At 57.1% G+C, this 27,888-nt stretch overlaps 9 protein-coding genes across 9 annotated transcripts; 5 read left to right on the forward strand and 4 right to left on the reverse strand.

The window, feature by feature from the left end:
* Positions 1-3,127: 3,127 nt before the first annotated feature.
* On the forward strand, positions 3,128-7,664 carry FA10DRAFT_287603 (hypothetical protein; the record flags this gene model as incomplete). Its single annotated transcript, XM_025524152.1, has 2 exons — positions 3,128-4,614; positions 4,685-7,664. The coding sequence occupies 2 exons, from the start codon at positions 3,128-3,130 to the stop codon at positions 7,662-7,664; spliced, it is 4,467 nt and encodes a 1,488-aa protein (XP_025375235.1).
* Positions 7,665-8,055: 391 nt separating this feature from the next.
* On the forward strand, positions 8,056-8,533 carry FA10DRAFT_152940 (hypothetical protein). Its single transcript, XM_025518111.1, has one exon. It carries the CDS (start codon positions 8,098-8,100, stop codon positions 8,338-8,340), a length of 243 nt encoding a protein of 80 aa, XP_025375236.1. The 5' UTR covers positions 8,056-8,097; the 3' UTR covers positions 8,341-8,533.
* A 499-nt stretch (positions 8,534-9,032) lies between these two features.
* Positions 9,033-10,832, forward strand: FA10DRAFT_243326 (MFS general substrate transporter). Its single transcript, XM_025519306.1, has 5 exons — positions 9,033-9,215; positions 9,320-9,869; positions 9,941-10,352; positions 10,413-10,437; positions 10,525-10,832. Exons 1-5 carry the CDS (start codon positions 9,084-9,086, stop codon positions 10,771-10,773), a joined length of 1,368 nt encoding a protein of 455 aa, XP_025375237.1. The 5' UTR covers positions 9,033-9,083; the 3' UTR covers positions 10,774-10,832.
* On the reverse strand, positions 10,829-15,625 carry FA10DRAFT_268262 (hypothetical protein). Its single transcript, XM_025522255.1, has one exon. The coding sequence runs from the start codon at positions 15,415-15,417 to the stop codon at positions 10,897-10,899; it is 4,521 nt and encodes a 1,506-aa protein (XP_025375238.1). The 5' UTR covers positions 15,418-15,625; the 3' UTR covers positions 10,829-10,896.
* Positions 15,626-15,886: 261 nt separating this feature from the next.
* FA10DRAFT_233340 (cyclin-domain-containing protein) lies at positions 15,887-16,665 on the reverse strand (the record flags this gene model as incomplete). Its single annotated transcript, XM_025518943.1, has 3 exons — positions 15,887-16,104; positions 16,164-16,457; positions 16,524-16,665. The coding sequence occupies 3 exons, from the start codon at positions 16,663-16,665 to the stop codon at positions 15,887-15,889; spliced, it is 654 nt and encodes a 217-aa protein (XP_025375239.1).
* A 946-nt stretch (positions 16,666-17,611) lies between these two features.
* On the forward strand, positions 17,612-21,946 carry FA10DRAFT_303050 (hypothetical protein). Its single transcript, XM_025525201.1, has 4 exons — positions 17,612-18,425; positions 18,488-19,114; positions 19,183-21,153; positions 21,220-21,946. Exons 1-4 carry the CDS (start codon positions 17,652-17,654, stop codon positions 21,577-21,579), a joined length of 3,732 nt encoding a protein of 1,243 aa, XP_025375240.1. The 5' UTR covers positions 17,612-17,651; the 3' UTR covers positions 21,580-21,946.
* Positions 21,646-22,061, reverse strand: FA10DRAFT_152959 (hypothetical protein). The gene has a single exon (XM_025518112.1). The coding sequence runs from the start codon at positions 22,002-22,004 to the stop codon at positions 21,711-21,713; it is 294 nt and encodes a 97-aa protein (XP_025375241.1). The 5' UTR covers positions 22,005-22,061; the 3' UTR covers positions 21,646-21,710.
* A 2,769-nt stretch (positions 22,062-24,830) lies between these two features.
* Positions 24,831-25,681, reverse strand: FA10DRAFT_152986 (hypothetical protein). The gene has a single exon (XM_025518113.1). The coding sequence runs from the start codon at positions 25,423-25,425 to the stop codon at positions 24,985-24,987; it is 441 nt and encodes a 146-aa protein (XP_025375242.1). The 5' UTR covers positions 25,426-25,681; the 3' UTR covers positions 24,831-24,984.
* On the forward strand, positions 25,682-27,764 carry FA10DRAFT_153009 (hypothetical protein). Its single transcript, XM_025518114.1, has one exon. It carries the CDS (start codon positions 25,939-25,941, stop codon positions 27,634-27,636), a length of 1,698 nt encoding a protein of 565 aa, XP_025375243.1. The 5' UTR covers positions 25,682-25,938; the 3' UTR covers positions 27,637-27,764.
* The last annotated feature ends 124 nt before the right edge of the window (positions 27,765-27,888 follow it).

Here is a 27,888-nt window from a genome sequence, read left to right on the forward strand (position 1 = left end):
AAGAGGATCAAGACTCGGACGATGTTGAGGAATCTGAAGACCAAGAGTCTCCGACACCTCGCGCCTCTCTTTCCGTGTCACACGATGCATCCGACGAAAAGAAAGAAGTTCCGCCATCTTCATCGCCCACCACGGAGAAGAGAAAGTTGCTCGAGTCGACGCTGGGCCTCCGAGGGCTCGTCACCGGGGGGCTGGACCTCGCTAACAAGCTGCAGCAGCTCCCCGAGCTCATGCCTGCGCTCCACGATAGATTCCATCACATGCATATGCAGCTGCCCGCCGTGCCAGTCTTCCATCTCGCCCTGCCTGCAACGCCCAGCTTCATGACAGCGCGACAAGTCGAAGGTGGAAATGCGAAGGGGAAGATGAGGGAGAATGACGACGAGGAACACGAAGCGGAACACGATGAGAGGCGCGGAAGGGTGCTCTTGAGCGCTTGGAGGAATATCGTCGAGGAGAGCGCCTCCTGGATCAACCCGCTGTATTCACCTCCTCCTCCGACCTACGAAACCGCGCTGGCGTCGCACCCTTCGACTTTGTCGTCGACAACGTCGGAGAAGAGCGTCGCCTCTACCTCTCATGAACAGCGGCCTTCATCTCACAGCCGTTTCCCCGCCATCGCTCAGCCCTCGCCAGACTCGCCGCACAAGCGCCTCCGTCCAAGCTCGTCAGGGCGGAGCAGCACATGGCATGGCTCGATGGACAAGGCATCTCCGTCCTCGTCTGCCCTCAACGCTCGTCCCTTCTCTTTCTCCACCAACCTCTTGTCCGCATCTACTTCTTCTTTGGCGACTGGCTCCACCCCAGCCGCAACGGCGATGGCGCCACCTTCAAGGAAAAAGGGAGCGTCGCTCAAAGAAGATCGAATGTTGGTCTACTTCTGGATCCCCACGCTCGTCTTCGTCGCCTTTGTCCTGATCTTTGCGAGCCCCAGCTCCGTGCTGAGCTTCAAAGACTTGACCAGTTACATTCCCAGCGTCAACCCTCGATGAGCAGTCTTTCTATTCTCATTCTTTCTTCTCCTGATGGATTGTTTCCATTTCCTATTGTTGAATGGATCTGATCGATGTATCCATAAATTAATCTCTGTCTTTTCCGGGCTCGGAATCGGCTACTTTACTCCTAGTAAATTGGTATTTGTGCTTGCACCGCTATCGAAGCCTGCTTGAGGACCAGTGTCCCAATTATCCTTCGGTCTCTGTTATCAAGAGGCTGCCATTTTCCATTGGACAGTGTGCTCTCTCTCTTCCATTCCCACTTTTCCCAGCCGCCGGTGCTCGCTACAAGCATTGCCATAATCTACAACGAACGACAGTGGTCAACGTTCGAGCAGGCGTCTCCCACTTCCGCATGGGTCAGCAGTGGCTTGTTCTAGCTGCTGCCTCTGTCATCTCGGCCGCTGATCATTCCGTTGCATGAAGCAGAAAGGTGAGTACTACCACACGTACTGCGTCCTGTGAGTGGTCTAGAATGCGACTCGACAGAACGTGCGCAAGTCCATGCACCGAAGCCACCTTTGGGTCCTCGCTCCTCCGCTTCCTTTCCTTTTTCAACTCCGCCGGACAAGCCTTGGTCCCTTCCGACGGCTTCTTTGACGTGTGCCTCTCTTCTCTCTTCTCTCTGTGACGCTAGCAGTACTGCGCCATTCTTGCTTCGCCGCAAAGGCGAGGCAGGTAATAAGCAGGTGGACAGGAGAAAAGAGCTGAGACAAAGGCCGGATCGGAATTGGAATGGACAGCTCGAGCAGGGGAGGAGTCCGTGCGAGGGTCTGGAATAGAAGGGAGGTGTGAGCTAAAAGGAAAAAGAAAAGCCCCGACGCAAAAGTCCAGACCTGGGATCTGATTCTCAATTGTCGCTTTGGCCTAGGAAGTCTAAACATTCACAGGCGAATCGAAGCCCGAATCTCTAGACTAGACTACAAAAAGTTTTTATTACAGAATTGTGGCAGCAGTATTCGAGTCAGTGATACGTACTGATCCCATCTTGCTTTTTTCTTGCAGCATTTGAATACGTATTGCGAAACGCATTCGAGAGCGCAGCGCCAAGAAAAGCTGAGACAAGAGGGAGAGCGCGCGGGCTAGGGCATGCAATGGCGGTGACCAAATATAGATCAGCGGAACTCTTGATTGAGCGAGGCGAGGGTGCAGGGTCTGGTCGTGTCAGTCAGCAACAGACGACGACGGAAGCAGACTCAACAAGAACATCAGGTGAGCATCACGACTACCTACACTACTGCCTGGGGGACAGAAGTGGAGTGTCCCGCTCAAGGCAAGTGTCACTTCTGGAGGCTAAAACGCGGGCGTGGGTGTCTGTCAACCGGATCCAAAAATCTAAAAAAGAAGTGTCAGCGGCGTCTGCCTCAGGCCACTTTTGCGACGACGAAGACCAATCGACTGTGACGTCGTCCAGCCCGTCTTCGGCTTCAACGCTGACCGCGAAAGCTGGTGAGTGTCAGCCTCTCCCTGTTTCCCTTGGTGTGGGCGCTCCCCCTTCGCGGCAATGAGTAACGGCGCTCGGAAGAGATCTCCGGCTTATGCGTGTACAGCCACTGGTTCATTGACAAAGAAGACCTTGTGCAGGCCGCTCTATACCTCGCGCTGCAGCTTCGTTTCGCCCCACAGCCCGACTAGTACGGCGAACCGACGAGTGGGAAGTCGCCAGGCCAGCTTGGCTGTCGCTCTCGTCCTCACCTACGGCAACCCCTTGGCATCTTGAATCGAGCAATCAAGATCGAAATCCAGGAATTGGAGGGCGCAGGGCGGAGCGTCCAGCCGAGTTTCCCCCCGCCGGCGCTTCAACTTCTGGCTTGGCATTACGTCTCACGTCACCCTTACTGACCTCACTCTTGACCAAGGACGCCTTTGTCTCTGGGAAAAAGACACGAACAAGGCACCAGCACGGCAGTCCAACCGGTCCAAGCAGAGACAGGATACCCATCGTCAGCGTTTTCGACGAAGCCGGCGCATACATAGACGACGAGGACAGAGGGGAAGAGCGTCAGGCGGGCCATCAAAGCGACCCACACTGTTATCCTTCGCCTCGACGAAGAAATCAGCACACAGAGGCAGCAGCACCTCCTAATAGGCAACGCTCGCCTCGAGCACTGCTGAGGCGACTGTCCAGCACGATGCTGGCCGCACCCGCCGCTTCTCCCATGGCCACGCCTTCGCCTTCGACGCCTCGCTCGGCCCCCATTGCGGTGCCTGCCGGCCCCCCTCATGCTGCATCATTCTCTTCTACTTCGTCCGACCAGGGCGGTGAGCCGTCCTCTGCGATGGGCGACGCCGGTGCTAGCACGTCAAGTCTGGGCATCGCGTCGTCGTACAGCACCTCGTCACCTAACACCGCCTTTGGTCTTCCAAAGCAGCAGCATGCCGCCTCCGCAATCGGCTCAGGATCGACGACGACGGGCAAAACAACGGCGACCACTAATGGCGGAGGAGAAAGCTCGAACATGGTTCTGCTGCCCAATGGAGCCTACGGCCCTCGCAACCCGATCCTGCTCAACCCGCTCAAGAAGCAAGGCATCCTCGACCAGTGGAGGAACGAGTTTGGTAACGTGGGTCCTGCGCTGACGGTGCTCCGCATCCCTGCCGTACCGACGCAGAAGGAGCGAGAAAAGGAGCGAGAGGAGCAACGCGTGCGAGAAGCCCTGGCCAGGGAGCGAGAAAAGGAAATGGAGAGGGAGCGGGCAAGAGAGCGGGAAAGGGAGGCTGAAGAGAGGGTCTGGGGGATACCCAAAAAGGCCTTTTACCTCGGCTTGGGGGACATCAACTTCAACTCGCAGATGGCCATGCTCGGAGGATGGGGCAGTGGGACGGGACCGGCGACTGATTTCAGACCGACGCAAGCTTTGCAGCGGCGGGCGTCTGCAGGTGGACGGTCTTCCAAGGACTCTGCTAGACCGACAAGCAAAGATGGCAGGCCGATGAGCAAGGATGGACGAAGTAAGGAGAAGCGAGTACGCGACCGTGAAAGAGAGAAGGAGAAGGAGAAGGAGAAGGAAAGGGAAAATGAGAAGGAAAATGAGAGACTCGAGAAGGAGCAAAAAGAGAGGGAACAACAGGAAGAGGAAGAGGACAAGCCGATGGACCCGGAAGAGCTGGCGGCCCTCAACGCCATTATCAACACGAGACGGAGCATGGCGGCTGCCCAGGCGCTCGCAAGTGGGCAAGTGAAGCCAACTCCCAGCCGGCGGAGCATGAGCTACGGCCGAAGTGGTTCTGCTTCAACTGCATTAGGCACATCAGCCCAGTCGACGAGGCCAGACCTGTCCGAGACGAGGGATGACAGCCGGGAGAGTGTTCCCTCGGTCTCTGCCAAGCCAGAAGACGGCTCGAGTGTCGAAAAAGCTACCGAGTCATCGGAGGTATTTGAGGACGAAGGGCCGCGGATCCGGTTTGCCCCCTTGCCATTGCCCTACGGCGGCGTGGTCGACGGCGAGGCCGGCTATGAGGGCAGCGCTGGGCCCATCAACATCGAAAGCAGACAGACGGCGTTGGCAGATGGTGACGCTGTGTCAATTAGTGACGATGAAAGCGACAGCGATGGTAGTGATGACGACGAAGGCTGGAATCGCCGATGGAGTACACTAGGTGTGGGCAAGGGCAAATGGTGAGCTGACCTTCGGCATCGAACACCTCTTCTTGCTTCTTGGCAGGAAAGAAGCTGACTGCACAAACAGGTATCTCATGGGAATGCCTTCAAGCGTCTTCAAGCCTCAGAATTACCGATCATCGCTCAAGAGAATGTCGACTGGATCTGGTGCGACCATCGACCCGCTCGAGGGCGAGCTTCCCTCGGCGGATATTCAGGAGAGGAGAATGTCTACTGGCGCTTTGTCTACCTCGCCCTCAGAGGCGATTGAGAGGCGTGGTCGGAGAAAACAGCGGCCGAGAGGAAGGACGTCCAGCAGAGCCAGCTCTGTCAAGTCGAGATCTTCGAGCGTAGGATCAATGGACGAAGAAGACCGTCTGAGAAGGAGGGAACTCATTCGTGCCTCTCGACCGGGAGGCACCGGCATGGTGACGCTGCCTGATGGCACGCGCATCAAGGCTCGTCGCGTCGGTCAGCAGCAGGGCGATGCCGCAGCCGCTGACCCTACCGCGGCAACTGAGGAACCCCAGGACGACTTCATCGAGTGGGGATTTGCCGGACTTGCCCGAGAGGCGCGCAGGGAGCACAAGCAGGAGGAGGCCGCCGACGCCGACGCCGACGCAGATCCAGGCGAGCCACAGAGACCCGGATCAGCTACGGGAGACAAGCGTGCCTCCGATGACGAAGGCGGTCGCTCGAGCGATATCGACGACGGATCAGGCATGGCTTGGGTCAAGAGGAGGAGACGAGAAAGAGAAGAATCGCGCACCAGTGCCGATGCTGCCGACAGTCCTCCTCCTCATACTGCTCACGACGAGCAGGAGCAGCATTTCCGAGAGCACAATGACGAAGGTGCCACCACTGCCAAAACCTCGGCGTCTGTTCCTGTCCCTGCTCTGTCAGTGTCCCCTGCTGACCAGGACGGCGAAGAAATTTCTATTGTCGCCCAGGACTCCATCGACGATCTTGCTTCCAAGAAGCCACCACAAGCTGTACCCCCTCCAACGAGAGTGGAAAGACCGCTGGCTGGTGCCAAGGCCGATGCTCCCACGCGATCTCAAACGCTGGATCGCACCGCAACGATGCCGAAATTGTCCGCTCAACAAGCTGCAGAGGTGCGCAGACGTCACGAAGAGGAGGTTGCCGCTCTGGGCGCAGAAGTGCTCGACCACATTGCGAAGCAAAAGGCTAAGGCGCAACAACAACACCAACAACAGCAGCAGCAGCAGCAGCAGCAGCCACATCATCCGCAAGCACAGCACCAGATGCAAGAAAAGCAAGCATCTCAGCCACAATCCCTTCCTCAACACAAACCGGCTCAGCCTCAAGCTCCAAGCATGCCGATAGAGACGGCAAGTGTGGACAAGGGACCAAAAGAGCCAGTGAGCAAGCATACGGAGCGCAAGCTGCCGCCGCAACGCAGAGAGTCAGCCTTCGCCAAGCTTCGTCGGGGCTCGTACAGCTCCAATCAATCCAACGAATCGAATGCTAGAGGTTCTAAACTGAACTCCAGGACCTTGTCGAAGGACTCGTCTGAGGATAAAGCTTCGACACCGAAACGCGTTGGCACTCCGACCGGTCCCAGCTCATCTTCGTCCCCTCGTGCCCGTTCGCTGCCTCGCGTTCCTCAACCCGGGGGCCCTTCGCTTACTGGTCTTACTGTGTCCTCAGAGCCTGATGATATGGAAGAGCTGCTCAATTCGACCATGCTTGTCCACGACGAACTCAGTGCTCCAGCCTCCGCCTCCACGGAGAAGGACTTTGGCGAGCAGCAGCAACAGCAGCAGCAGCCGACTCAAGTGTCTTCGTCGGATCGCAAGCATGCCGCCTTACTGGAGAGGACGCCATCAAGTGCAACAGCATCTACAGATCTTAGCAGCAATGTGTCATCGTCCTTGGAGGATCATCGACCTTCGACGAGCGTGGTCTCGACGTCACCTTCGGCCCAGCTCTCCCCCAATAAGGATCCGCATGCGCTCTCTTCATTACGGAAGAGCATCTCAGCCACTCGCTTGTCTTCCCCCTCGGAGACGCGCCTATTTGCCGATCCCTCCATCAGCTTGCCGGTTCCATCCCGCCTCTTGCCGCGTCGCCCTGATGCGAGGGGATACGCGGTGGTTCCTCTTCCCGGAGACCAGCTCGGCATCCGACCCAATCGACCTCGCGAAGGCAGAGTCTGGCTCTTTGACTCAGACGAGGACAGCGACGTTGACTCCAGCAGTGGAGAGGACGGGGAAGTGACGGAAGATGGCACTGCAATGAGAAGAAAGGGCGAGACTGGAGCTGCTTCTGCGGCGGGCCACGAAGAGGAAGAGGAAGACGACGACATGGATGCCGAGGAACTGGCAGAAGAAGAGAGGAGGACAGCGATGCAGAAGAAGCGTGCGACAACGAGAGCTGCAGGCGCAGAAGTGGTCTCTACGATGGGCAAACAACCCAAGGAAAGCCGACAGAGTCCGCGTTCTCGTTCGTACGGACCGTCGTCCTCGTCAAGGACTACGGATCTAGACGACCTGAGTCCTACCCGGGACGCCGCCAGTCGAAGGGCACACCGGCGAGACGGTCACAGCAGCAAATACCACGACGAGGCCCCGATGTCTCTCTCACCTCTCCCACGGTCGGCTCAAAGCCACGGCGGTAAAGACCGAAACTCTCGTCGTCCGTCCAACGCCCAACCACGGCTTAAATCGGCCGTTTCGACGGGCACTCTCGAGCGTGAAAGCTCGCGAAAGGATCCTTGGAACGACTTCAGCGACACCGATGCCAATGTCACCCCGTCAAGACGACATAGCAATGAGAGGAATGGCAAAGAAGCATTGGAGCCATCGTACGACGATGACAGCGAGCTGTGGCCGCCGACACTCTCGCAAACGCTCGATCGAGCATCTGCCAAGCGCGTATCCCATGCCATTGCGCTGAGGCACGCCTCCAAGGCTAAGCAGGCCAGGGAGAAAAGGCTGAAGGAGGAAAGAGAAAAGGAAAAGGAGAGGATCAGAAAGCTGAAGGAGAACGACGAGTACCTCGATTATGGATGGCCTCGCAGCTTGCAGGGCTCGTCGCTCTATTGATTTGCCTTCTCCGATACCCACACTCTCTCAACTACACTGTACAATATGAATACTTTCGGACACGACGTGAAGGCGGACAAGAATGAAGCCGGCAAGCGTGTACTCTTTTTTTCTTCTTCTCTGATCTTCATACCTTACCATCACATCTCAACCACTCAATCAATTCATCTCAGTCAAGAGTGCTCTCCAGTTGTTGACGTGAGAAGGGAAACGTCATCCTCGTTTGACAAATACTGCACCTCCACATCCACTTCTTCGCATCGGTGATTTTCGACCTTTTGCTAATCGGCCGATCGGCTCGGTGTTTTGGAGTTGCGCTGCTTCTTTTCTGCACTCTAAGGGTCTTACGGGTTCCTCTCAGATCTCGCCTTTGCCCTTCTCCGATCACGGACTTAGACCAAGTTTCCTAGTATGTAATGGGATTTCACGCAAGATGAGGGACGAAACCTCTATCTCTATAGGAAGGCTCCTGTTGCTGCCGCTCCTCTTCTCCGATCACGGCGTCATGCCCGAAAATTGTGTACTGACTTTTTACGCAAGGACAAGCATTTCCTTCTCTCTCTCTCTCTCCCCCTCACGTAAGAAGATATCCCGCTTCATGACTCGACTCGACTCGAGACGGCGCCTCGTTGGAACATCATCAGTGCTCCTTCTCACCAGCGTGGGCAATCTTTGAGGAAGCGACGGGAGGAATTCAAACAGCTTAGTCTAAGCGGCACAACACACGGCGCGGCTTTCTCTTCGAGAAGTCAGTCGGCCTTCGGAGTTTGCGACACTCATTCATCCCTCTCCACCGTCGTTGCCCGGCAGTAGTGCGATTGTCCCTCTGCACCCTTCGACTTCTCTCTCTACGCAGAATTGCGACTAGCAGGAGCAGTTTTAAATCATTCGCCTCCTCGGCCGTCGGTCATCGGCGTCCCTCTCTGCGAGTGCCTGCCCCATTTTGAAAGAAGGCAGACCCAACAAAGCCGCCACCAACCTTCCCACCACCACTGCTACCCCTACTAGCACCACTACGATCACCTCCCGTCATCGTCATCATCGCGAGCTGTAAGCCTCAAGATGGTGCTCCAGTCGCTTTTGCAATTTCGCGCTTTCGAGCATAGCGACGAGGTGCACCGTTTGCGCAACTTGCACCATCATACGCACGAAGCAAAGGGAACGGAGCAACAGCGAGAGACGGAGCAACGATCGCTCCCGTCCGACCAGACACGCTGCGAGTCCGACGACGAGACAAGCGCGGCTACTTCCCCTACCGACGCAACCTCGAACGAGGCCGGAGACGCCTCTTCGCCAGTCGAAGCCACGACTTTGAAGCGAGCGCAAGATGAAAAGCCTGACCCATTCCTCATTGAATGGTCATCAGGGGAGCCGTCGAACCCGCAGAACTGGTCATGGACCCGCAAGTGGTGTCTCGTTATGATGGTCACTGCCATCGGACTGCTCGTCGGCGTGGCGGCTAGCATCGACTCGGCCGCAGCAAAGTTTGCGGCGAGCAAGTTCGGCGTGAGCGAAGAGGTGGTTGAGTTGCAGACGGCCGTCTTCCTCATCGTGAGTTGCGCAGCTTCTATCAATGTTGAAGCTCTCCAGTAGAAAGAGAAATCGACAAGAGTGAAATGCTGACTGGACGGTGATGATGATGATGATGACATCAGGGATTCGGCCTTGCCGCGCCGATATTTGGTCCAATGTCCGAGATTGGCGGGCGAAACCCGGTCTACGTCTTGACGCTCTTGATGTTCGTCCTCTTCGAAATCGGCTCCGCTCTTGCACCCAACATTCAGACTAGGGTCATCTTGCGCTTCTTTGCTGGCTTCTTTGGCAGCACGCCCCTCTCCAATGCCGGCGGATCGATCGCAGACATTGTCAACAGCCGACAACGCACGTTTGTCTTTCCGATCTTTGCCAATGCCGGATTCCTGGGACCTGTTCTAGGTCCGGCCATGGGCGGATATCTCGGCTGGAAAGTGGGCGAAGAGTGGTGCGAGTGGCTTGTCGCTATCTGGGGCGCTGCCCTCTTGCTAGTGGTCCTATGCTTCATGCCCGAAACGTACGCGCCAACATTGCTCAAGATGAAGGCACAACAGATTCGACGGGCTACAGGCGACAAGAGGTACAGAACCGCCTTAGAAATGCAGAGGGACACCGTTCCTTTCAAACAGGCTTTCCGGCACAGCCTCGCCATGCCATTCCTCTACTTGATATGTGAGCATTGCCACGTCTGCCCGTTTTGTCTTGACACGCAGAGAAGTCGTGCTCACATCGGAAGCCAACAGACGAACCAATCGTACTCCTCGTCTCGCTCTACATGACGATGATCTACATCATTCTTTTTGGCAACTTCGAAGCGTACCCGGTCATTTATGAACCTTTCGGTCTCAATCCCGGGGAAATCGGTCTCACATTCATCTCTGTCGCCATTGGTCTCTTTGTCACGACGGCCTTCACACCGATCTTATACAAGCGCTACGTGACGCTACAGAAGACTGCTCAAGACACAGCACTAGAGAAAGGTAAAAAGGACTGGGAAGAGAGACTTCCTGAGCCAGAGGAAAGGCTCGTCGTGGCCATGCTCGGCACCTGGTTGGTGCCCATCAGCCTCTTCTACCAGGGTTGGACCTGCTTCCCGGGCAAAGTCAGCGTTTGGGTGCCGATCTCTTCGGGCATTCTTTTCGGCGCTGGCATCTTGTGAGTCCAGTGTCTTCTCTATATACAGTCTTGCAGCTGATAAAAGTGATTGGCACTCAGGACATGCTTCGTCGCGAGCTACCAGGTGAGCAAGAAGAGTGCGCTTCGACCATTTGTTGAACAGGAATTCTGACTTTGCTCCGTATTTGTTCAACTTTGCCCTGTCTTTCAGTACATCATCGACGTCTACCAGACCGGTTCGGCCTCAGCCCTGGCCAGCCTCACCTTTACGCGCTACATTGTGTCGGGCGGAGCTGTCATGTTCACCACGCCCATGTACCGCAGTCTTGGCACACATTGGGCGCTGTCACTGCTTGCTTTCCTCAGCCTCGTCTTCAGCTTCATTCCGTGGCTCTTTTACTTCTTCGGCAAGCGTGTCAGGACCTGGAGCCGATACACACCACCCGTTGAGGACGAGTGATGCCAATCCCATTCACACACGCCACCATAACCTCTCATCGCTGCCATATAATACTAGACATGTGATAATTGAAGAAATAGATACGAAGACATTGTGTGCTTAGATTTCTAGACTGAAGCAGATTTACACGCCCTTTGCGGCCCGTTCCTCCCAAAAGGTCTTTCTGTCGCGCACGACGCTCGCCTCGCCCTCGTTGATCCTGCTGAAGGAAGAGCTCAATATGCTTGTATCACCTGCAGCACCGCTCTTTGCAGTGGCCATCCTTGCGCTCCTCGGGCTCTTCCATGCTCGACTCGATCGGCTCCTACGAAACTCTTCCACCTTGGCCGCCGCTTTCGAATGGGAAATGCCGTCATTGAGGTTGCTCAGTGCAGTCTGCACCACCTGGCCGGACGTGCCGGTCCTCCTCGATGAGCCAAAGGCGCCAACGACGCTGCTGTCGCCGCTACTCGCTGAGCTGAAGCTGTTGACGCGCCGCAACGACGCGGACGACGCTGCAAAAGACCCATCGATACGAGTTGCGAAGCTCGTTTCGACCTCGTATGAGCTATCGCCCTTCTGGAATGACATGCTGCGGGATCGCTCGAGAGAGGCACGTTGATTACGTTTGGCAGCGAGTTCTGCAATGGCAGCACCCAGACTCGCAACGGAGGGGCTGCGCTCGACCGCACGCATCTCAAGAGGCGGTCCTGGCTTCGGTTCACTTCTCATCGAAGACACTGATGAGGTGGACACCATTGAGTCCCTTCGAGAACGATCTGCCGATGCGTGAAGAGGTGGCGGCGCAGGCGTCATCACCATAGGTGCTTGAGCATCAGCCTGTGCACCTTCTCGATCCTGCTCTCGTTGCACGTGTTTGCCGTCCTCAGAGGTTGTTGGGGCTTCCTTTGCGATTGCAAAGCGAAGAGGGGTGGCGACCTTTGAAGCCAAGAAGCCGAGGCCCTTCGAAGCCAGTCCCACCAAGCTCCTTTCCCTGCGGGGCGTCTCCATCATCTGTGAAGGCGAGGGGCTGGCGGACCTTTCTCTGCTTGGTGTGTTCGGCTCAGACGTTTGCACGGGAGCGCCCAGGGCTGGAAGCTTAGGATAGAGAGACGATGCCTCTGCCCCCACATTCTTTGGTAAAGGAGTCGACTCCATGACGAACGGAACAACACCCTCCTCTTCGAACCTAAAGACACTTGATTCGCTGCGAGCCCTCGTGTGCTGGCTCGACGGAGTCTGGGGCAAGCTTTCGCTGTAAGAGCCCAAGCCAAGCAGGTCGATGCCAAGTTCTCTGCGATCCTCTTCATTGAGCGTGCCTGGGAATCGGCGCTCAACTCGAATGGCTTGCCGCCGACGGAGGGCAGCGACGCGATTGCTCAGCTTCCTTCGTGACCATTCGCCAATGAGGTCCTCGGGCTCGATGTGATGAGCTTCGAGGAACACGTCTAGGATAGCTTGGCCATCGATCCGTTTCAAGGCCTCCTTTTGAGCCTGGCCCCTAAGCTTTTGGCCGCCTTTAAGCACAACGTTTGCACCTGCAAGAATTTCCGCAGTGAAGATGTCATCCAGCGATGCCCACGCCGCCTTGCTCCAGTCGCCGGCATCGACAAGTAGTCTGCCATGACCTCTCCGAGCCTTCTCGAGGAGGACGTCTTTACTGGCATACAAGACCGCCTCTTCGCCCCTGCCGAGCGAAGGTGACGGAGTAGCCGCAGCAACGTTGGGCGTCCGCGGGAAGCCGCCTGGCACAAAGGGTGTCGCTGGTGATTGGTCAAAGGCTCTTCTGACTGAAGATGCCGGTCTCGAGGGAATGGCAAACCTCGTGTCGCTCGAGGTATTGCAACTCAGCGGCGTGGGTCCAGATGCTACATTATCGCGTATCTGCTTCGAGGTTGTATCGGCATTGCTAGGCCCAGCGAGGCTGTCGAGCGAGCCATACTGGACGAAGTCGGAGAATTGTGTGAGCACCGCCACGGCGCGGGCAGCTGCGTCCTTGTCAAAGCTAGCGATCTCGACGGCGTTGTGACGCATGGAAAGCATGGCTGATCGCTCCTGCATAGAAACGTCAAGGGTTGAATCTTCGGCGGGGACTGAAGCATGGCGCACAAAGGGCGCTCGACGTTCAGTCCTTGCAAAGCTTGGCGATGCCATATTTACGCTATGAGAGGGCATGTCGGTCGCTGAGCGATCCATGGCCGTCGATGAGCGATACCGGCGGCCGAAGAATGACGCCTCTCCGTCGGCGTCGATCATCATCGATTGGGCTCGAGGCGGAGAGGGCAAGCTCGAGTCCGTCGAAATGGTGATATCCACGACTCTCTTCTCTTCCTCTGTCTCTTGCTCCGTTTGCATGACAGCCTCATTCTTAGACTTGGTGTGCGCAGCATCGTCAACTGGCATCGCTTTAGTTATCCTTTGAGCTTGTTTCTCGACCGTGGCCTCCATTGGCGCCTGCCATGCTCTTTCTTCGTCGCCTTTTCCCTTTGCAAAGTCATGTTCGGTCTGCACCTCCTCCACCTGGTCCATGTCAATGAGCTGATCCACGATCTGCTCATCTGCCTTCTCTTGCTCTTCGGTCTTTCTATGATGTTCAAGAAGTCTCTCCTCTCCTTCCTCTTCGTCATCCTCTCTCGCTTCCCCTTCGCTAAGGTCGTGGTCCAATGCCGTCGCGCTACGCCTCAGAGCCATGTCCCACTCTGCATTGTATCCCATCTCGACAAGCATGGGCGAAGCGCTTCGTTCGGAATTTGTGCTCTCTTCCTGCTGCTCGTCAAGTGCCTCTGTGTACACGTCATTGACCTCTTCCTGGTCGCTGAATGCGTTGCCGTTGGGACTTTGATGTATATGGGAGTATGCGTCGACGCTCTCGCTCGAGATGCCATGTCCTCCTTCTGCGTCTTCGTCCTCATTGTCGGACTGTCTTGCTCGCTCTTGCTCGTCCTCGCTTCCCTCCCTGGATATCATCTCTGCTGCAGAGAACGACTCTTCTCTGTCCGACTCTTCTTCAAGGGAGGATTCCTCCTCACGAGTTTTGTCTTCACGTGAGGGAGAGTCGTCGCCCTTCTTGACCAGCAAACGAGGGTCGATAAAGTCATTTGGTTCGAAGCCGAAGCCTTGCTGCTCTTTCAAATGTGAATCGTTTCTCTGACTGGTAGCTGTGAGAGAAAGCGGTGCTTGATTATAGGTGCCATCTTCGCCGTCAATCGAGGGGCCTTCATGCATCAAGAGGTGCTCTGTACCGAAAACCTCATCTTCGTCCTCCGACTTGATCTCGAGGTCTTCAGAGACGCCAAGCTGGTTGCCATTGATCCCACCGGTCAGCGAAGCCGAAGCATGGCGGTCGTCAACGTCATTCCGGCTCGGACCTCGCAGGAGCATCGGGTCATCCGACGGGCTCGGAGGTCGCGGTGCAACTTCTTCGCTGAGTCTGCTCAGCGCAGGTGGACTCATTGTCCGTCGCGATCCGACGCTGCGGCACCGACCCTGGATCTCCTGCTCTTCGTCTCCCAGAATTGAGACCGACCTCCTCGACGGATCCTTAATCTTTGATCTCTTCGACGCAGGCGACGCCTTAGCTGCTGGCGTGGATTTCGAGCGTGAAGCGGCCCTATTCGAGCGGGGTGTCGGCACGATCTCCGGGATCTTGACCGGCGTGCTCGGTGTGGAATAGTCGCTGGACTTTTGGACAAAGCCGTCGTCGTCATCGGTGTCGTCGGAGACCTTTGCTTTGCCCTTGCCCTTCCTCGTTGCTTTCGTCCTCGTCCCAGCCGCCTTTGCCTTTGAGCCGCGACTGATCGCCTGCTTCGACTGTGCCGGGGATGATATAGCTGAAGGCTGATTGCTGCTAGCAGCCGGCTCTATTGCCTCTGTGAACTCTTCTCCGTGCTGAAAATCAACGTCGAAAACGTCATCTCCTGGAGGGAGCAAGGGAGATGGGCCGTCGCTGTAGTGAAGGGTCTTGAGTAGAGGCGCCTTGTCTTTGCTTGCCGCTCGAGAGCGTGATGGAGCTGCGATAGGTGTCGATGCAAGAGGGAAAGAAGAAAACTCTCTTGCCTGTTGCATTCTCAAGGCACTTGAAGAGGTTGGCTGCTTGCCCCGAGGAGAACGCGGCTTAGTCACTGGTGTCGAGATCAGAGGAAAGGACTCGTTGAAGGAGGACTCGAGTCTAGACCTTGAGAGGGAGGTGGGTAAGAGAATGATCTCGTCCGTCATGTGCGCATCGTAGTCCTCCTCGTCCGAGTCTTCCTCCTCGCCCTCGTCCTCTTGCGGCTGCTCCTGCTCCTGCAGCATTCTGTGCATCGCGACGGGGCTGCCCCTCGACGACCTGTCTGCCACCTTTCTCGCACGCGGATTGGGCGTCGACCTGGTCCCACGAGGCGAATGGAAGACAGAGGAGCTGGGCGAGTCACGCACACGCTTGTTTCCTTGTCCATTTCGAAGAGACCTTTTGGTGGGTGTCGAACTTGGCTGCTGCCCCAGCAGATTTGGACTTGCAGAGGCATCCTTTTGCGAGGGAGGGGGCGTTGGAAGTGCTGTGGTCCTAGTGAGCTTGACAGGTGCCGCTACCGAATTGACGTGATTTGAAGCAGAAGACAAGTCATTGGCAGAAAGCTGGCCCAACGCCCGCCTTGGTCGACCAGAATCCGGGCGCGATAGACTCATGGTCGAGAGATGTGACGCGTAGGGATGAAGTAAGCAAGGCCGGGATAATCCCTGTCACGGCGTGCGATCGACTCTCTCGCCGACAAGAGTCAAAGAACGTGTGCACGAGTACTATCTTGACGTCCTCCTAAGCAGAGCAAGCCGATGAGCGACGGCGACAATGTCGGAAGAGTCGTCGATGATCGTACTGTTCTAGCGGAGATGGTGTTGGTCCTGTTTGAATTTAGAGGATCAACACCCGCGCTCCTCCCCGCGTACGGGTAGTGTCACGTGAAAATACGACACCAATTCTGAGGATAGTGGCAATGCTGAATTGCGAAGAAGGACAATCCTGCGAGTCTTGACGAGGCAAGACTTCAGCAAGCGGGGGCAGAGCGATGCTAGTGGTAGTGTTTAATCGTACAGAGACTTCTATCTATTCCATGAAAGCCCAATAAGTGCATTGAAAGAGGATGGGAGAAAGCGACGGTCAGCTATCCACGTCCATGGTTGTGGGAGCAGTGGTAGAAAGGTCGCCCTTGGCGTCGCCCTGCAGACGGAAGCCGGCATGGGACCGCACCAAGCTGGTATAGTAATGCTGGAGCAGCGCTCCGCTGCATGTGAGGCGCCAGTCAATGATTGTGAGGAACTCCTTTTCGAGCATGTTGAGCTCGACGAGCGAGATACCCCCTACCCGCGCGTAGTGGCCTTTTGACATTCACGTCAGCTCAGCAAGAGACGCAAAGCGAGCAGATGAATAAACCCACCGTTGGTGCTGAAAGCATCGCACAAAGCCTTGCTGGCGCACACAACTGCTGCACAGACAAATCGATGCACCGTGAGGCCGCAGATTGTGAAGCCGTCCATCCTCGCACACACCCGGTCGATGTAGACGAGGAGGATGAGTGCGCAGGCCTTGTCCAAGCTCGTATATCTGGCGATGCGCCGAAGATAGGACGAAATGCTGATGGCCGGTGTGGCGCGAGAGTGAAATCGGGTCAGCGAAGAGGGGTGCAGCGGTATGAGGTCGTTGTGAGCGATCAGACGGGCGAGCATGTCGGCTAAGTAGGAGACATTCGCTTAACAAAAAGATTAAGGGCGGTTTGTGTTCTTAGCTGTACACTCACCAACGAGGACAACAATGTCTTCGGCGTCGGCATCTTCGAGCAACGCAGGCACCAGCTTGACCTGGACATTTCCATCCTCTGACCCCAGCGGTGCTGCTGCACCAAGAGGCTGCGCACGGCCTGACGCCGCATCTTCTGCCATGCTCACAGCAGTTCCCGCGGTCACCGTGGTTCCGACAGTTCCATTAATGCTGCCACTGCTCCCGCCTTGAGATGCTCCACTGCTGCCGGGCGTCGACGTTGGTTTCTGCGTCAGCGCCCGAGGACCATCCTTGTTCCACGCAGCGACCGCCGCTGCCGCCGCCGGCGACAAAGACGACCGTCCAGCATCAGCCGTCGAACTGGCTCCTCTTCCATTCGTCAAGCCCTGCAAGTCCGATTGGGATCTCGAGCTTGAGCTGTCGATGCTTGAGCCACCCGACGAGTCGGCTGCTTGCGAAGCGTCGGGGTGGGGCGACACTGCTGAATGCGAATTGAGAGAGTCATACTTTCGGCTGAGATCGTCAGCACCTGGTGGTGCCCCAAAGATGACATCCGAAGGTGAGGCCTTTTTCTTTGGCGATGTCTGGGCGCTCGGCAGGTGTGACGAGCCAGAAGAGGTGGACGACATGGACGAACCTGTGGCGCGCATGACGACGCCTGAGAAGCACCGAGATGCGAAATTTCGTCCCGTCACAGAATACTATTCACACTTCCGCCACCAATCGGACTCTTTCTGCCCCCTCAGCCCTTCCTTGTCTTGTGCTTCGACTCCTTCTCTCGGTCCTCGGACTCAAGGCGCTCGTTCGTACGGTGTCCGCTCCGTGCGTCGGGCCATCACCTGCGAACTAGCCGAATAAGGCCTGAGCTTTGACGTAGCTTTGCACGGCGGCCGTTTCGCAGTCAAAGGGAGAGAAGAGTCTTTCTCTCAATAGAAGTGAGGGAAAGTCGGTCGAGAAGCAGTGCCGGGTGAGAAGATGGTCTCGATCCGGGAGGGGGGGAAGAGAGGAAAAGCACTGGTACACGTGCTCCCACCAATGCGTCGGAGAAATGAGTGGAGATGCGAGACGCGCGCGCACTGTCCTCTTTTCTCTTTCTTTTTATTTTCGAAGGATTGATGGCTCTCAGTCCGTCTCGTCCAATCAGCCGATGAAGGCAATGCACACTTCCACGACTCTGGATCAGTCGATGGAGATGGACTCGGTCAATGGTACGGATGACGAGAGAAGATCGCACGCGTCGTCGCGATCATCGTACCGCGCCTGGATTCGCTCTATCGAGGCAAAATTGCATGCATCCAATGCTGCACCAACTTCCCCGACTCGCATCGGGCTTCTCGAGACGCTCCAGAAGGCCCTCGAGCAAAAGCATCAGGCGTATCTCCTCTCCTCGGCAGAGACAAGGCTCTTCTCTGCTCTCGTGGCGTTTCTGCTCTCGAGTTCTCAAGCGGGGGGGCTCATCTCCGATGCCAGCGTTGTGGCTCAGCTTCTGCAGCTCCACAGCGACCTCTCTAGGGACAGCAATGGCAGCGCGCTCGACATCGCGGCCTTTCAAGCCTATACCTCTCTTACCCTCGCGCTACACTGGATCTATACGGGAGTCGACCCTGCCCAAGTTGCGGAGAGGTGTGAGCCGTGGATCAGCCAGGCGATGACCTTGAGCTTGTCGTCGAGCCAGGAGGGGCAAGTGGAAGGCCTCGGTCTCGTTTCCAAGGACCCGTTACTGTACTGGACTGCAACAAGCGGTGGGCCGCGTCTGGATGCTACCGGCAACTACTTGCCGTCGAGTTTGCCAAGAATTCCGACGGCGCAGCAAGCAGAGGCTGCCGGGGTAGGGCCCGCCTGGGAAGCTTTGCTAGGAGAAGAGGCCGTCAGGGAGCGCGTCAGAGAAGCTAATTCCAGGGCAGCAGGAGACTCCTTGAACGTGAGTGGGTGGCACCTTGTATGAGCCCCTTTGGCCACAATACTGACATGTAGCCTCTGCAGAGTCACAAGGTGTGGAACCCGTATCTGGCCTTTGAGATTGTGCACTGGCAGCTCAATAGAAGCGCTACTGCCGCCAGCATCATCCACAACGTCTTTCTCGCTCGACTAGCCATCCCCCACGTCACCATCGATGAGACGTACCAGCTCTTTTCGACCTTTGTCACCAACTCTCTACCGCCAGACGTCTACGAAGAGACCATGTCGAGCTCTTCGCGGCTCGTTGGGAAGGCGAAAGCTATCGTCGATGCATGCGAGCCGTATGAGCAAGGCCTTGCACATACGAGTACTTCTTCAAACGACGCATCGGCGCTCGCAGCCTCTTGGAAGTACTACCTCCGTTGGATCGTCACAAAGACAGAGAGAGATGGAGTCAAGCCGGGCGGTTTCCTCTTTGACGTCGAGGGCGCGTCGGCCCTGTTCGAGCGAGCGATTGCCCAGGTTGGGTATCCGGAGCAGACTCACAGCGAGCAAGTGGCACCCACTGTTGAGGCGCAAGAGACCGAGGCAAAGGCGCGTAGCAGAGAGACTCGCCAAGCCAGAGAGAGCAGGGTCGCAGTCGAAACACAGTCGCAGAGGGTCAGCGAGGATGCCTGTCAAGGGATATGGCGGGAGTTTGTCGCACTTCTGGTGAGTGTGCCGTGCACGCCTTGCTGATCTAGGATACGCAACTGACGCTGGCCCTGTTTCCTCCCAAGAATATCGCTCACGCGCCCCAGTCGCTGGTACTTGATGTCGTCGAGCGAGCAAACAAGAGCCTGCCGTTTTCAGGCTCGCTGTGGGGCTCCACGCTCCGTTGCTTTGGCAAGTTGAGACTCTCGCGGCAACAGATCGAGGAAACCCTGGCAAGAGCTCTCTCGAGCGGCGAGGTCCAGGCCAGAGGCACAGCCGAGGTTGTCGACGTTCTCCTGGCCCGTATTGACGTCGAGAGGGAGTCTCAGGCGGCTCAGCTGATGTTGGCCGATCCAGCAACTTACGCAGAAGGAGGGTTGTCAGATGCCCAAGCCGCCGTAGCACGCAACCCTGAATCATTTCTCGAGGTCTATACTCTCCTGGAGTGGGCTTTGGAAACAATCAAGGGCATCGAGGCACAGTCAAGGGGAAAGAGCAAAGACGCCGGAGACACGTCATTGCGCTTGGAAAAGATGGCGTCGCGATGGTGCGAACTCGGAGGCGAGGCTATGGTTGCCCTGGCCGAGGGGATCTGGGAGCATGTGCTCAAAGCGAAGAGATCCAACGTTCTCGCATGGAGGGAAGCTGCGGCCTACTGGGCGAGGAGAGGTTCTGCTAGCAAAGCGAGAGGCATCCTGAAGCAAGGGCTCGAGCGTCGAGACCTCGACGGCACGGCAAAAGTTCAGCTCGCCGACGACCTCGTTGACCTCGAGCATTGCCTCGGAACGCTCTCCGACGTTGAAGTGGCGCGCGAAAGACGGATCGTGGAACAGGACAAGGCGTGGGAGGCGTACAACAGCTATTATACCCAGCAGCAACAACAAAGCTACGCCGACGTGGAAATGGACGATAGCGAGGAAGTCGGCACGAAGAGAAAAGCAGACGAGGATCAGCAGCACCATCCCACCGCCCAGGGATCTTCTCCAAACAACGACGCAATACCGCCAAAGCGAGGCAAGACCGATGACCGGAAACCGCAGCGAGATCGAGAGTTCTGCTCAGTCATGGTCTCGGGCCTGCCAGCGGTGACCGACGACAGGGATACAGACGAAGTATTGCAGAAGATCGAGGCACTGTTTAAGGATTGTGGTGAAATTTCCGAAATCACCGGTCCAAGGGTACCTGCCGGCTCACAGACAAGCGCCGCTCTCATTGAATTCACGGACCGTTCATCGATTCCGGCTGCGCACACCAAAGACAAAAAGCGCATTGACGGCCAATTCGTCCAGGTGGACCTCGGATACGAGTGCACCTTGTACGTTACCAACTTTTCCGAAGAGGCTGACGATCACTGGATCCGAACGCTTTTCTCACCCTACGGTGACATTTTCGACGTTCGTTGGCCCAGCAAGCGGTACGCTTCGAATAGACGCTTCTGCTATGTCCAATTTACCACCCAGCAAAGTGCCACTTCCGCCCTTGCCGAGCATCAGAAAGAGGTCGGACACAGCCCTCAGGGCGAGGCACTCAGGCTCGAAGTCCTTCGCTCGGACCCCGCGAGGAAAAAGGTCAGATCGGACGCAGCGTCGACGGAGCGAGAGCTATACGTCACAAAATTGCCCAGAAGTGCCACAGTGGACGCCTTGAGAAGCATGTTTGGGGCCGAAGGCGACGTTGAAGATGTTCGAATGCCTACGAATCCAGATGGCAAGCCCAAGGGTGTCGCATTTATCGACATGAGGACCATATTAGACGCCGAAAAGGCGATGCAGGTCCTCAATGGTGCTCGGCTCAAGGGCAAGGCCATCTCTGTCTCAATTGCCCAAGCCAGAGTTTCCGGTCCTGGCAGAGCCACATCGCCTAATGCGCCGAGGATGGACGCCGAAAGAAGAAGCCGCTGCGTCAAGGCGCGTGGTCTTCCGTTGGATGCACAGGAGGCCATTATTCAGCAGCTGTTTGAAAGGATGGCTGGCGGGCCTGGGACGGTCTTGTTGGTCGAGTACGAGCCTGGTAAAGAAGGGCACGGCATCGCCACGATCGAATTCCAGGATGCGAGTGTAAGTTTCGATCTATGTTTGTCAAGATACTCTAAGACGCATGCTAATGTTCCATCCACTCTTTAGACGGCGGGTAGGATCCTGTTGGCATCGACGGCACAATACGACGAACAACATCTCCTTTCACTTTCGCCGCTCGAACATCGCGGCGCCGCGGCAGCGGTGCCCCCGTCCAGCGCCTCGCATTTTGCGCCTCGACAAGTGGTGGGAGGAGCAGCTCGTGGTGGCGTGGCAAGGGGACGGGGCCGGGGTAGAGGCTCTTTTGGCGGTGGCATTGGGTTCACAAGGAGCAGCGAAGGGCATCAAGCGCAAGACAGGGCGACTGAATCTATGGACGTGGACGGCGCCGGGGATTTGTCCGCGGCTGCGTCCACGGCACCAAAATCGCAGGAGGCCTTTCGAGACATGCTCAACAAGGGCAAGTGAAAGGAAGCTTTCGGACAAAAAGCCATGCTTTGAGCGAAGAGCAAATGCCGGTGTTGGAGAAGTGGTAGTGTTGCTCCCGCACAAATGTCACATGAAAGGCAGCCACACGCATGCGCTCTGCAGGTCGACGATCAATGTTCTATACAATCATGCGCATGAACGTCTCTTTGGGTTTCTGTTCTAAATGTGACTTGCACCCGGCTCCAAACGAGGCCTGTGTGCGACAAGACCTGTACTTTGTTTTCGCGGACAGTGGTCTCGAGCGGTTCAGCTTGAACGATTGGAAAGCTGAAGCGAAGAAACGGTGTCGTCGCCGAAAGAACGAGCGGAGCCGAGGGCCTTGCATGAATCGTCCGCTTTCTTCGGCCAAAAGGAAAAAAATAAAGAAAGTTGGCCAAGAAAAGAACAAGGTCTGCCTTCGTCATTTGATTGCGTGTGTCAATCACCTTTTGTGGGCGGCTATTATATTATATTGTAAGTGGCTATTAGGGTACCCGCCCTAAATTGCTGCTGCACTAGAATTGTACTGTACTGTACCTCGCATTTGGGTTTGGGTTAAAGAGAAGAAAAGCCTGTGATGTCAATGCAGCGCCCGAAATTCTCTCCCCGGAGAAAAGAGAGGGCACGTCGACGGCCTATCTACCGACCCCGGCCTGCATTGTGATCGTGAGCCCGGCCTGCAGCTGCCCACGACTCGCCGAGCGCAGGGAAAGTTAGAGGACGTCTCTCTCATATACTGTCGACGGGGGCCGCAAGGAAGGAGCGGGCGGCTGAGTAGGAACGGATCGGGCGTCGTATCGTTTTCTTAATTGGGCGCTCGAGCCTTAAAGCAATCGCTCCGCGCAACTTGCCTGCAAGACAAGGCCCTTTCGCACCACCGCCGGCAAAAGCGCGGCGAGCGCAGGGCCTGGCGAAGAGACAGTCGACGGGACACACTATCAATACATTATCCTCGTCGTAAGCCAGGTGCTAAAGGCTCGCTGGCGAGATATATTTTTGAGCCTTGCCGTCGCATTGCTGCTCCGCTCGGCACGGACTCGTCTCTCCGCGGCGAAAGGGGGAGGGGCGGGGTGGGGTGCATCCAAAGGGCGGGTTAGCAAGAAGATATTTGCAGAAACAGGGTGAGTGCTGGAGTCGATTCACGTATGATGACGAGGGGGTGGGACCGGACACGGCCGCCATTGCCTTGCTGTCTGCCCGTCAACTCTCTCCCTTCTTTCTTTTTCCTTTCACCGAAAAATGGGCGTGCGTGGACGGGGAGGATGTATGCGAATATGTGTACTCGTCAAGGACATGCGCTGACCTCGCTTAGGGCGAACTCGGGTCTGCTGGGCCATCACAGCCTGCGGTACTCAATCACAGTCGGACAAGAGCATTGGGCATTTACTCTCATCAAAGGCCAGGGAGGGAGAAAGGAAGGAAGCATTCTTCCGAGAGGATCTGGTTCCAAAGGCGGACGACGGAGCGGGCTCAGAGCTATACCGCCGTGGAGGTGTACAAAGGAGGAGCATCCAAGACACGACTGCCCCGATTGGGAAGCCGTCTTTGCCGTGCACAGAGTCGAGCATACATAGGGGAGAGCAGCTTCGACTGAGGCGAGTGAAAGGAGAGGAGAGGAGGAGGCAGTCCACCTTGCTTGGCACTTGCGCAACCACTACTCGACCTTGGTCCGCGCCGACCTAGGTCTAGAGCTATCGAGGATACCGTGTGGAACCACTCGAATTGCCGCGACAAGAGGCCGCCCAAGAGAGACGACCGCCCCGGGAAGGCTGTCGCAGCAAGCGCGCGCGCTCTCTCCCTCTCTTTCTCTCGCTATCTCCCTTTCTATCGATCTCCATTATTCTTTTCGCCTTCCTCCTTCCTTTTCCTTGTCCCGTTCCGCCCTCGTTTCGAAGCAACATTCAGTCGGCAGACTGCGGCAGTCATGCCACCTCACCGCACCTCACCCAATTCACCATACAAACGCCAAGGGAGCTTCTACCACCGCCCGGCGCTTCTCAATCCCACCTCTCCTTCCACTGGCCCTTCTTCATCATCAAGCATCGCAGGTCACGGATTTGCGTCGGGAATAGGACCAGAACCAGGGCCAGGGCCGGGACCGGCATCGGGACTGGGGGCTAGTCCGGGCGCTGGGCCAGTACCTGCGCCCTCGATGGGAGCTTCGCCGCCCCTCTTTCGCCCCTTGGAGCGATCGAGCGCTGGGTCGCTGTACACCGATGTCAGGCCTTCGTATCCTCCGACCAACCCTCACTTCGCGCACGGCCACCCTCCTACGTCGCGGCCTTCCCTGCCTGTTCCCAGACAGTATTCGCAGCCCCCGCATCCACCTCCACCGCAGCCGCAGCCGCAGCAGCCCTCGGGGCATTTCCAGGCCCATCATCCGTACCATCAAGCCCCACATCAGCATCAACATCATCAATTTCACCAACATCAACACCAGCAGCCGCAGCACCAACAACAACAACAACAACAACACCATCACCAGCAGCTCTACTCGCCGATTTCGGTTCCTACGACCTCCTCTTCTCCCAACAGTCATGCCACTGGCAGCAAGGCGCAGGCTATCGATGCTGGCCATGCCCGTGCCTATCGCAGCCGCAAGGACCGACCGTGCGACAGCTGTCGAAAGAGAAAGAGTCGCTGTGTCATCATCGAAGCCGGGCAGAACTGTCAAAGCTGTCGTCTCAACGGTCGCTCGTGCACCTTCGACATGGATCCCACGCCTAGATCGAGGCCTCCCAAGCCAGACGACGCAAACCAGTCGCATTCTCATCAGTCCAAGTCGCCCTCTGCCAGCGTCGGTGGTGGTCTCGCTCGTTTTGGCTCACGGGACCGCAAGGCCTCTTCGGCTTCATCAAGTCTGGGAATGATGCAGGAGGGCAAATCGCCCACGCCCGTCAAGCATGCCTCGGGGCCCTCGCACCCCGCTGCATCCAGGAGGTCCAACACCGACGACCTGCATGGCTTCATCTCCCGAATGATGACGGGCGGCGAAGATGCCTACCCCGAAGACCGATCAGAAAGCCACGTGAGTTGCTCCCTTTTCGTTTGCCCACCACCTTTGGCCGGGTTGGCCAGCGGCCACCGTGGCGAGTGAGGGCGGTGTGTAGAAATGCTGGCGCTGCGTGTCTTTTCCTTCTTCCTGCGTGTCCCTGGTCTGCCTTCCTCTCCCTCTTTGCCCCTGTCTTCCCCCTTCTCGTTTCTCCCCCTCCCTCTCTCCCTCTCTCTTTCTCTCTCTATTTTTTGCCTCCCTTTCTCTCCTTCTCCCTCTTTCTCCCGTCTTTTACCCTTCTGCTTTTTCTCATCCCCGTCCCTCCTTCACGTCTGACCGCCCGTTGCGCAAACGTCAACTAACAACTGTCTTTTCACAATCGAACCACAGAACGGCGACGGTGACCGCGTCCCTCAGGAGGAGAAAGGAATGATGCCAGTCGTCCTGGGCAGCTCCTCCTCCGAGGACCCATTCTTGCTCAAGCAGGCCGAGACGCGCGCTACACCATCTACTGCCAACACACCCTCCGTCCCTGGCGCCCATCGCCATAGTGGTGGCAAAGACCAAGGCTCTTCCGGCGCCAGTAGTAGCGGCGGCATCAACAGGAGCAGTAGCAACATCGAAAGCAACAACACTGCAGCAGCTACGACGGCGGTGCCCAGTGACGGAGAGAAGCCCCCCGTCCCACCACCGCTGCAGATTCGACAGATGACTCGCGACCCTCTACACCCCATCTTCTTCGCCTTTGTGCCCTCGCATCCGTACGGCCGGCTGCAAAACCAGGCCAAAGAGATCGGCGCCGATGGCCTGCTCAAGCTTCGCAGGTCTCTGGGCGACAAAGTGGCACCCCTCATGGTCCTCTACTCGCTGCGAGACTCGGCCGCCTTTCCACTCTTGATGGAGTCGCAGCGCAACGAGTACCGCGAGGCAACCATCCATGCCATGGCCAGCTATCGCGAGGGAGGATTTTCGGCGTCGGCACCGCTTGAGAGCGAGACAGCAAAGGACCAAAAGACCAGCGGTCGCAAGGGACGCGAAGGAGCCACTGACGAAGCGGAACAAGCAGGAGACCTGCCATTGATCCCCCTTCCCCCCGTCTTGGCTACGTCGACGCTGGCGACGGCGACCGTGTATGATGCGAGTCTACGCCCCATCTCCAAACAGGCCTGGGGCTACAATCTGCACGCTCTCAAGGAACAATTTGACATCTCGTGAGTTGTGCGCTGACTTTCCCTCCTCTCTGCCCTTTCCTTTGAGACACGGGTGCGATGGTCTGAACCTTTCTCTCCTCTAGCACCCTCGTCACATTGCAAGTTGCCTTGACTGACCTGACCGGACGGCCGTCGATCAACACCAGCGGCAATTTTATGACGTTCAACCAGACGCTGGCCATCGCCCACATGCTGGGTCTTCACCTCGATCCTACCAGCTGGCGAGTGTCAAAGGAAGAACGCGATGTTCGCATCCGTCTATGGTGGGCCATTGTCATCCACGACAAGTGGTCTGCCCTTTGTTGGGGCCGTCCATCGGTGATCCATTCGTCTCATCATTCGGTACCGCTGCCGAAGCGCAACAGCCTATCGCCCTGCGCAGATCACCTCGCCGACGCCGGTCTCTCCGCCTTCCAGGACACTCTCGGCTGGGAACGAAACAGCGATTTGCCGTCTGATGCGCATACTCCGGGAGACACGTTCGCAGGTCTTTGTCGCTTGACACTCACCCTCAATGACGTCCTGACCAATTTCCACTCTGTCGTGCCGATCCAGGAACTTAGAAGGGACGGCTTTGTCGTTGCACAGCGCGTCAAGTTCTTCATGGCCGAGCTCGAGGACTGGAAGGACTCGATGCCGGCGACGCTGAGGGCGGTGCTGCGAGGGGACGAGGTCGGAGCCAAGTCAACTGAGGCGATTCCAGGCACGAGGTCGCTGCAGCTGTCCTATCTCGGTGTCAACCAGCTCGTGTGTCGAACGGCCATGGATGCCTTCACCGCCATGGGCGACGACAAGCGCATGCTGCCAGCCTTTGAGGCTGGTCTGTCGAGTGCCGTCATGGTCGTCGACTTCCTCGAATCGCTCACCGACGAGGATTACCGTGGCGGCTTCTTTCTTCATTACGGTGCCCATCACCTCGCCGGCTCTCTCTCTTTGCTTTGCAGGCTCTGTCTGACCTTTTCCCGTCTGGACAACCGTGAGCTTTTGGCGAGCAGCATCACCACCCTATCGCGCCTTCTTGTCGCCCTTTCCGACGCCCATCGGCTTCATAAATGGGACCTGGCTGAGCTGGCCTTGACCCGCAGCCGAGGCATGCTGCCCACGCTCGAGGCCATGATCCCCGCTTTTCCTCGCTTCATGGCGTCCACTCAGGAGTCGACATCCATCCGGCAGCCTTCGCATCGCCGCAAGGCTTCATGGGAGGGCCGCACGCAGGATGGGGTGCAACAGAGCCAGCAACCCAAAGAAGAGGAGATAAGTGCTTCAGCAGGTGCAGACGCCGTCATGGCCGAAGCTGGCAGCTCCACGACGTCAGTCTCCACCTCGACGTCGAACTCGACTTCTGCGAGCTGGGATGTTCAGCAGGGCCATGCACCCAATGATCCCTCTGGCCCGCGACAGTCGTGGCAGGGCGAGCACTCGTCACAGGCTCGTCCACACGACGATCAGCAGCACCAGCTGTACGAGCAGCAGCACGGCCCTCAGCCTCCGCCTCCGCCTCCTCCTCAGCAGCAAGAGCAGCAGTATCCTCAACACGGCGCCCCGCCGAGCGATATGGCTCATCTCTTTGATCCGACTGGAGGTGTTGCCGGGCATCATGCACCCACTGCACACGCTCAGGTCGAGCTCGATCAGACACAGCAGGCTGCACAGCTGCAGCCCATCCAGCAGCTGTCTCAGCAGCAACAACAGGAGGTCACCATCGATGCCATGGGCCTGCCTTACAACATGGGCATGACCGGCGGCCACGGGGGGCAGAGCAGCAGCCACCTTCTGCCGAGCCTGGAAGCCGACTGGCTCAGCGTCATGCACATGGGAAACTTCCCAGAATGGCCAGTCAATGTGAATGTCTGAAGGGAGGGAGGAAATGGAGAGACGCCTCCTTGTACAGTACCTGTCTTTAATGTATTTCGCCCCGTCTCTCTTACCCTTCTATCTCCTCGCCTCTTCTCTTTCCCTCTCTACTTCTCCTTCTCTCTTCCTCCGTGGTGATGTCGGTGTCACAATTACCATTACATTATTCTCTCGAACGTGGGCTCACTTCAATAACGTGCCTGAGCGCAGGGGCGCTCGATGTACTGTACTAGACATGGTCACGATGATACA

This window comes from Acaromyces ingoldii (assembly GCF_003144295.1).
Source record: "Acaromyces ingoldii strain MCA 4198 unplaced genomic scaffold FA10scaffold_5, whole genome shotgun sequence".
NCBI classification, from domain to species: domain Eukaryota; kingdom Fungi; phylum Basidiomycota; class Exobasidiomycetes; order Exobasidiales; family Cryptobasidiaceae; genus Acaromyces; species Acaromyces ingoldii.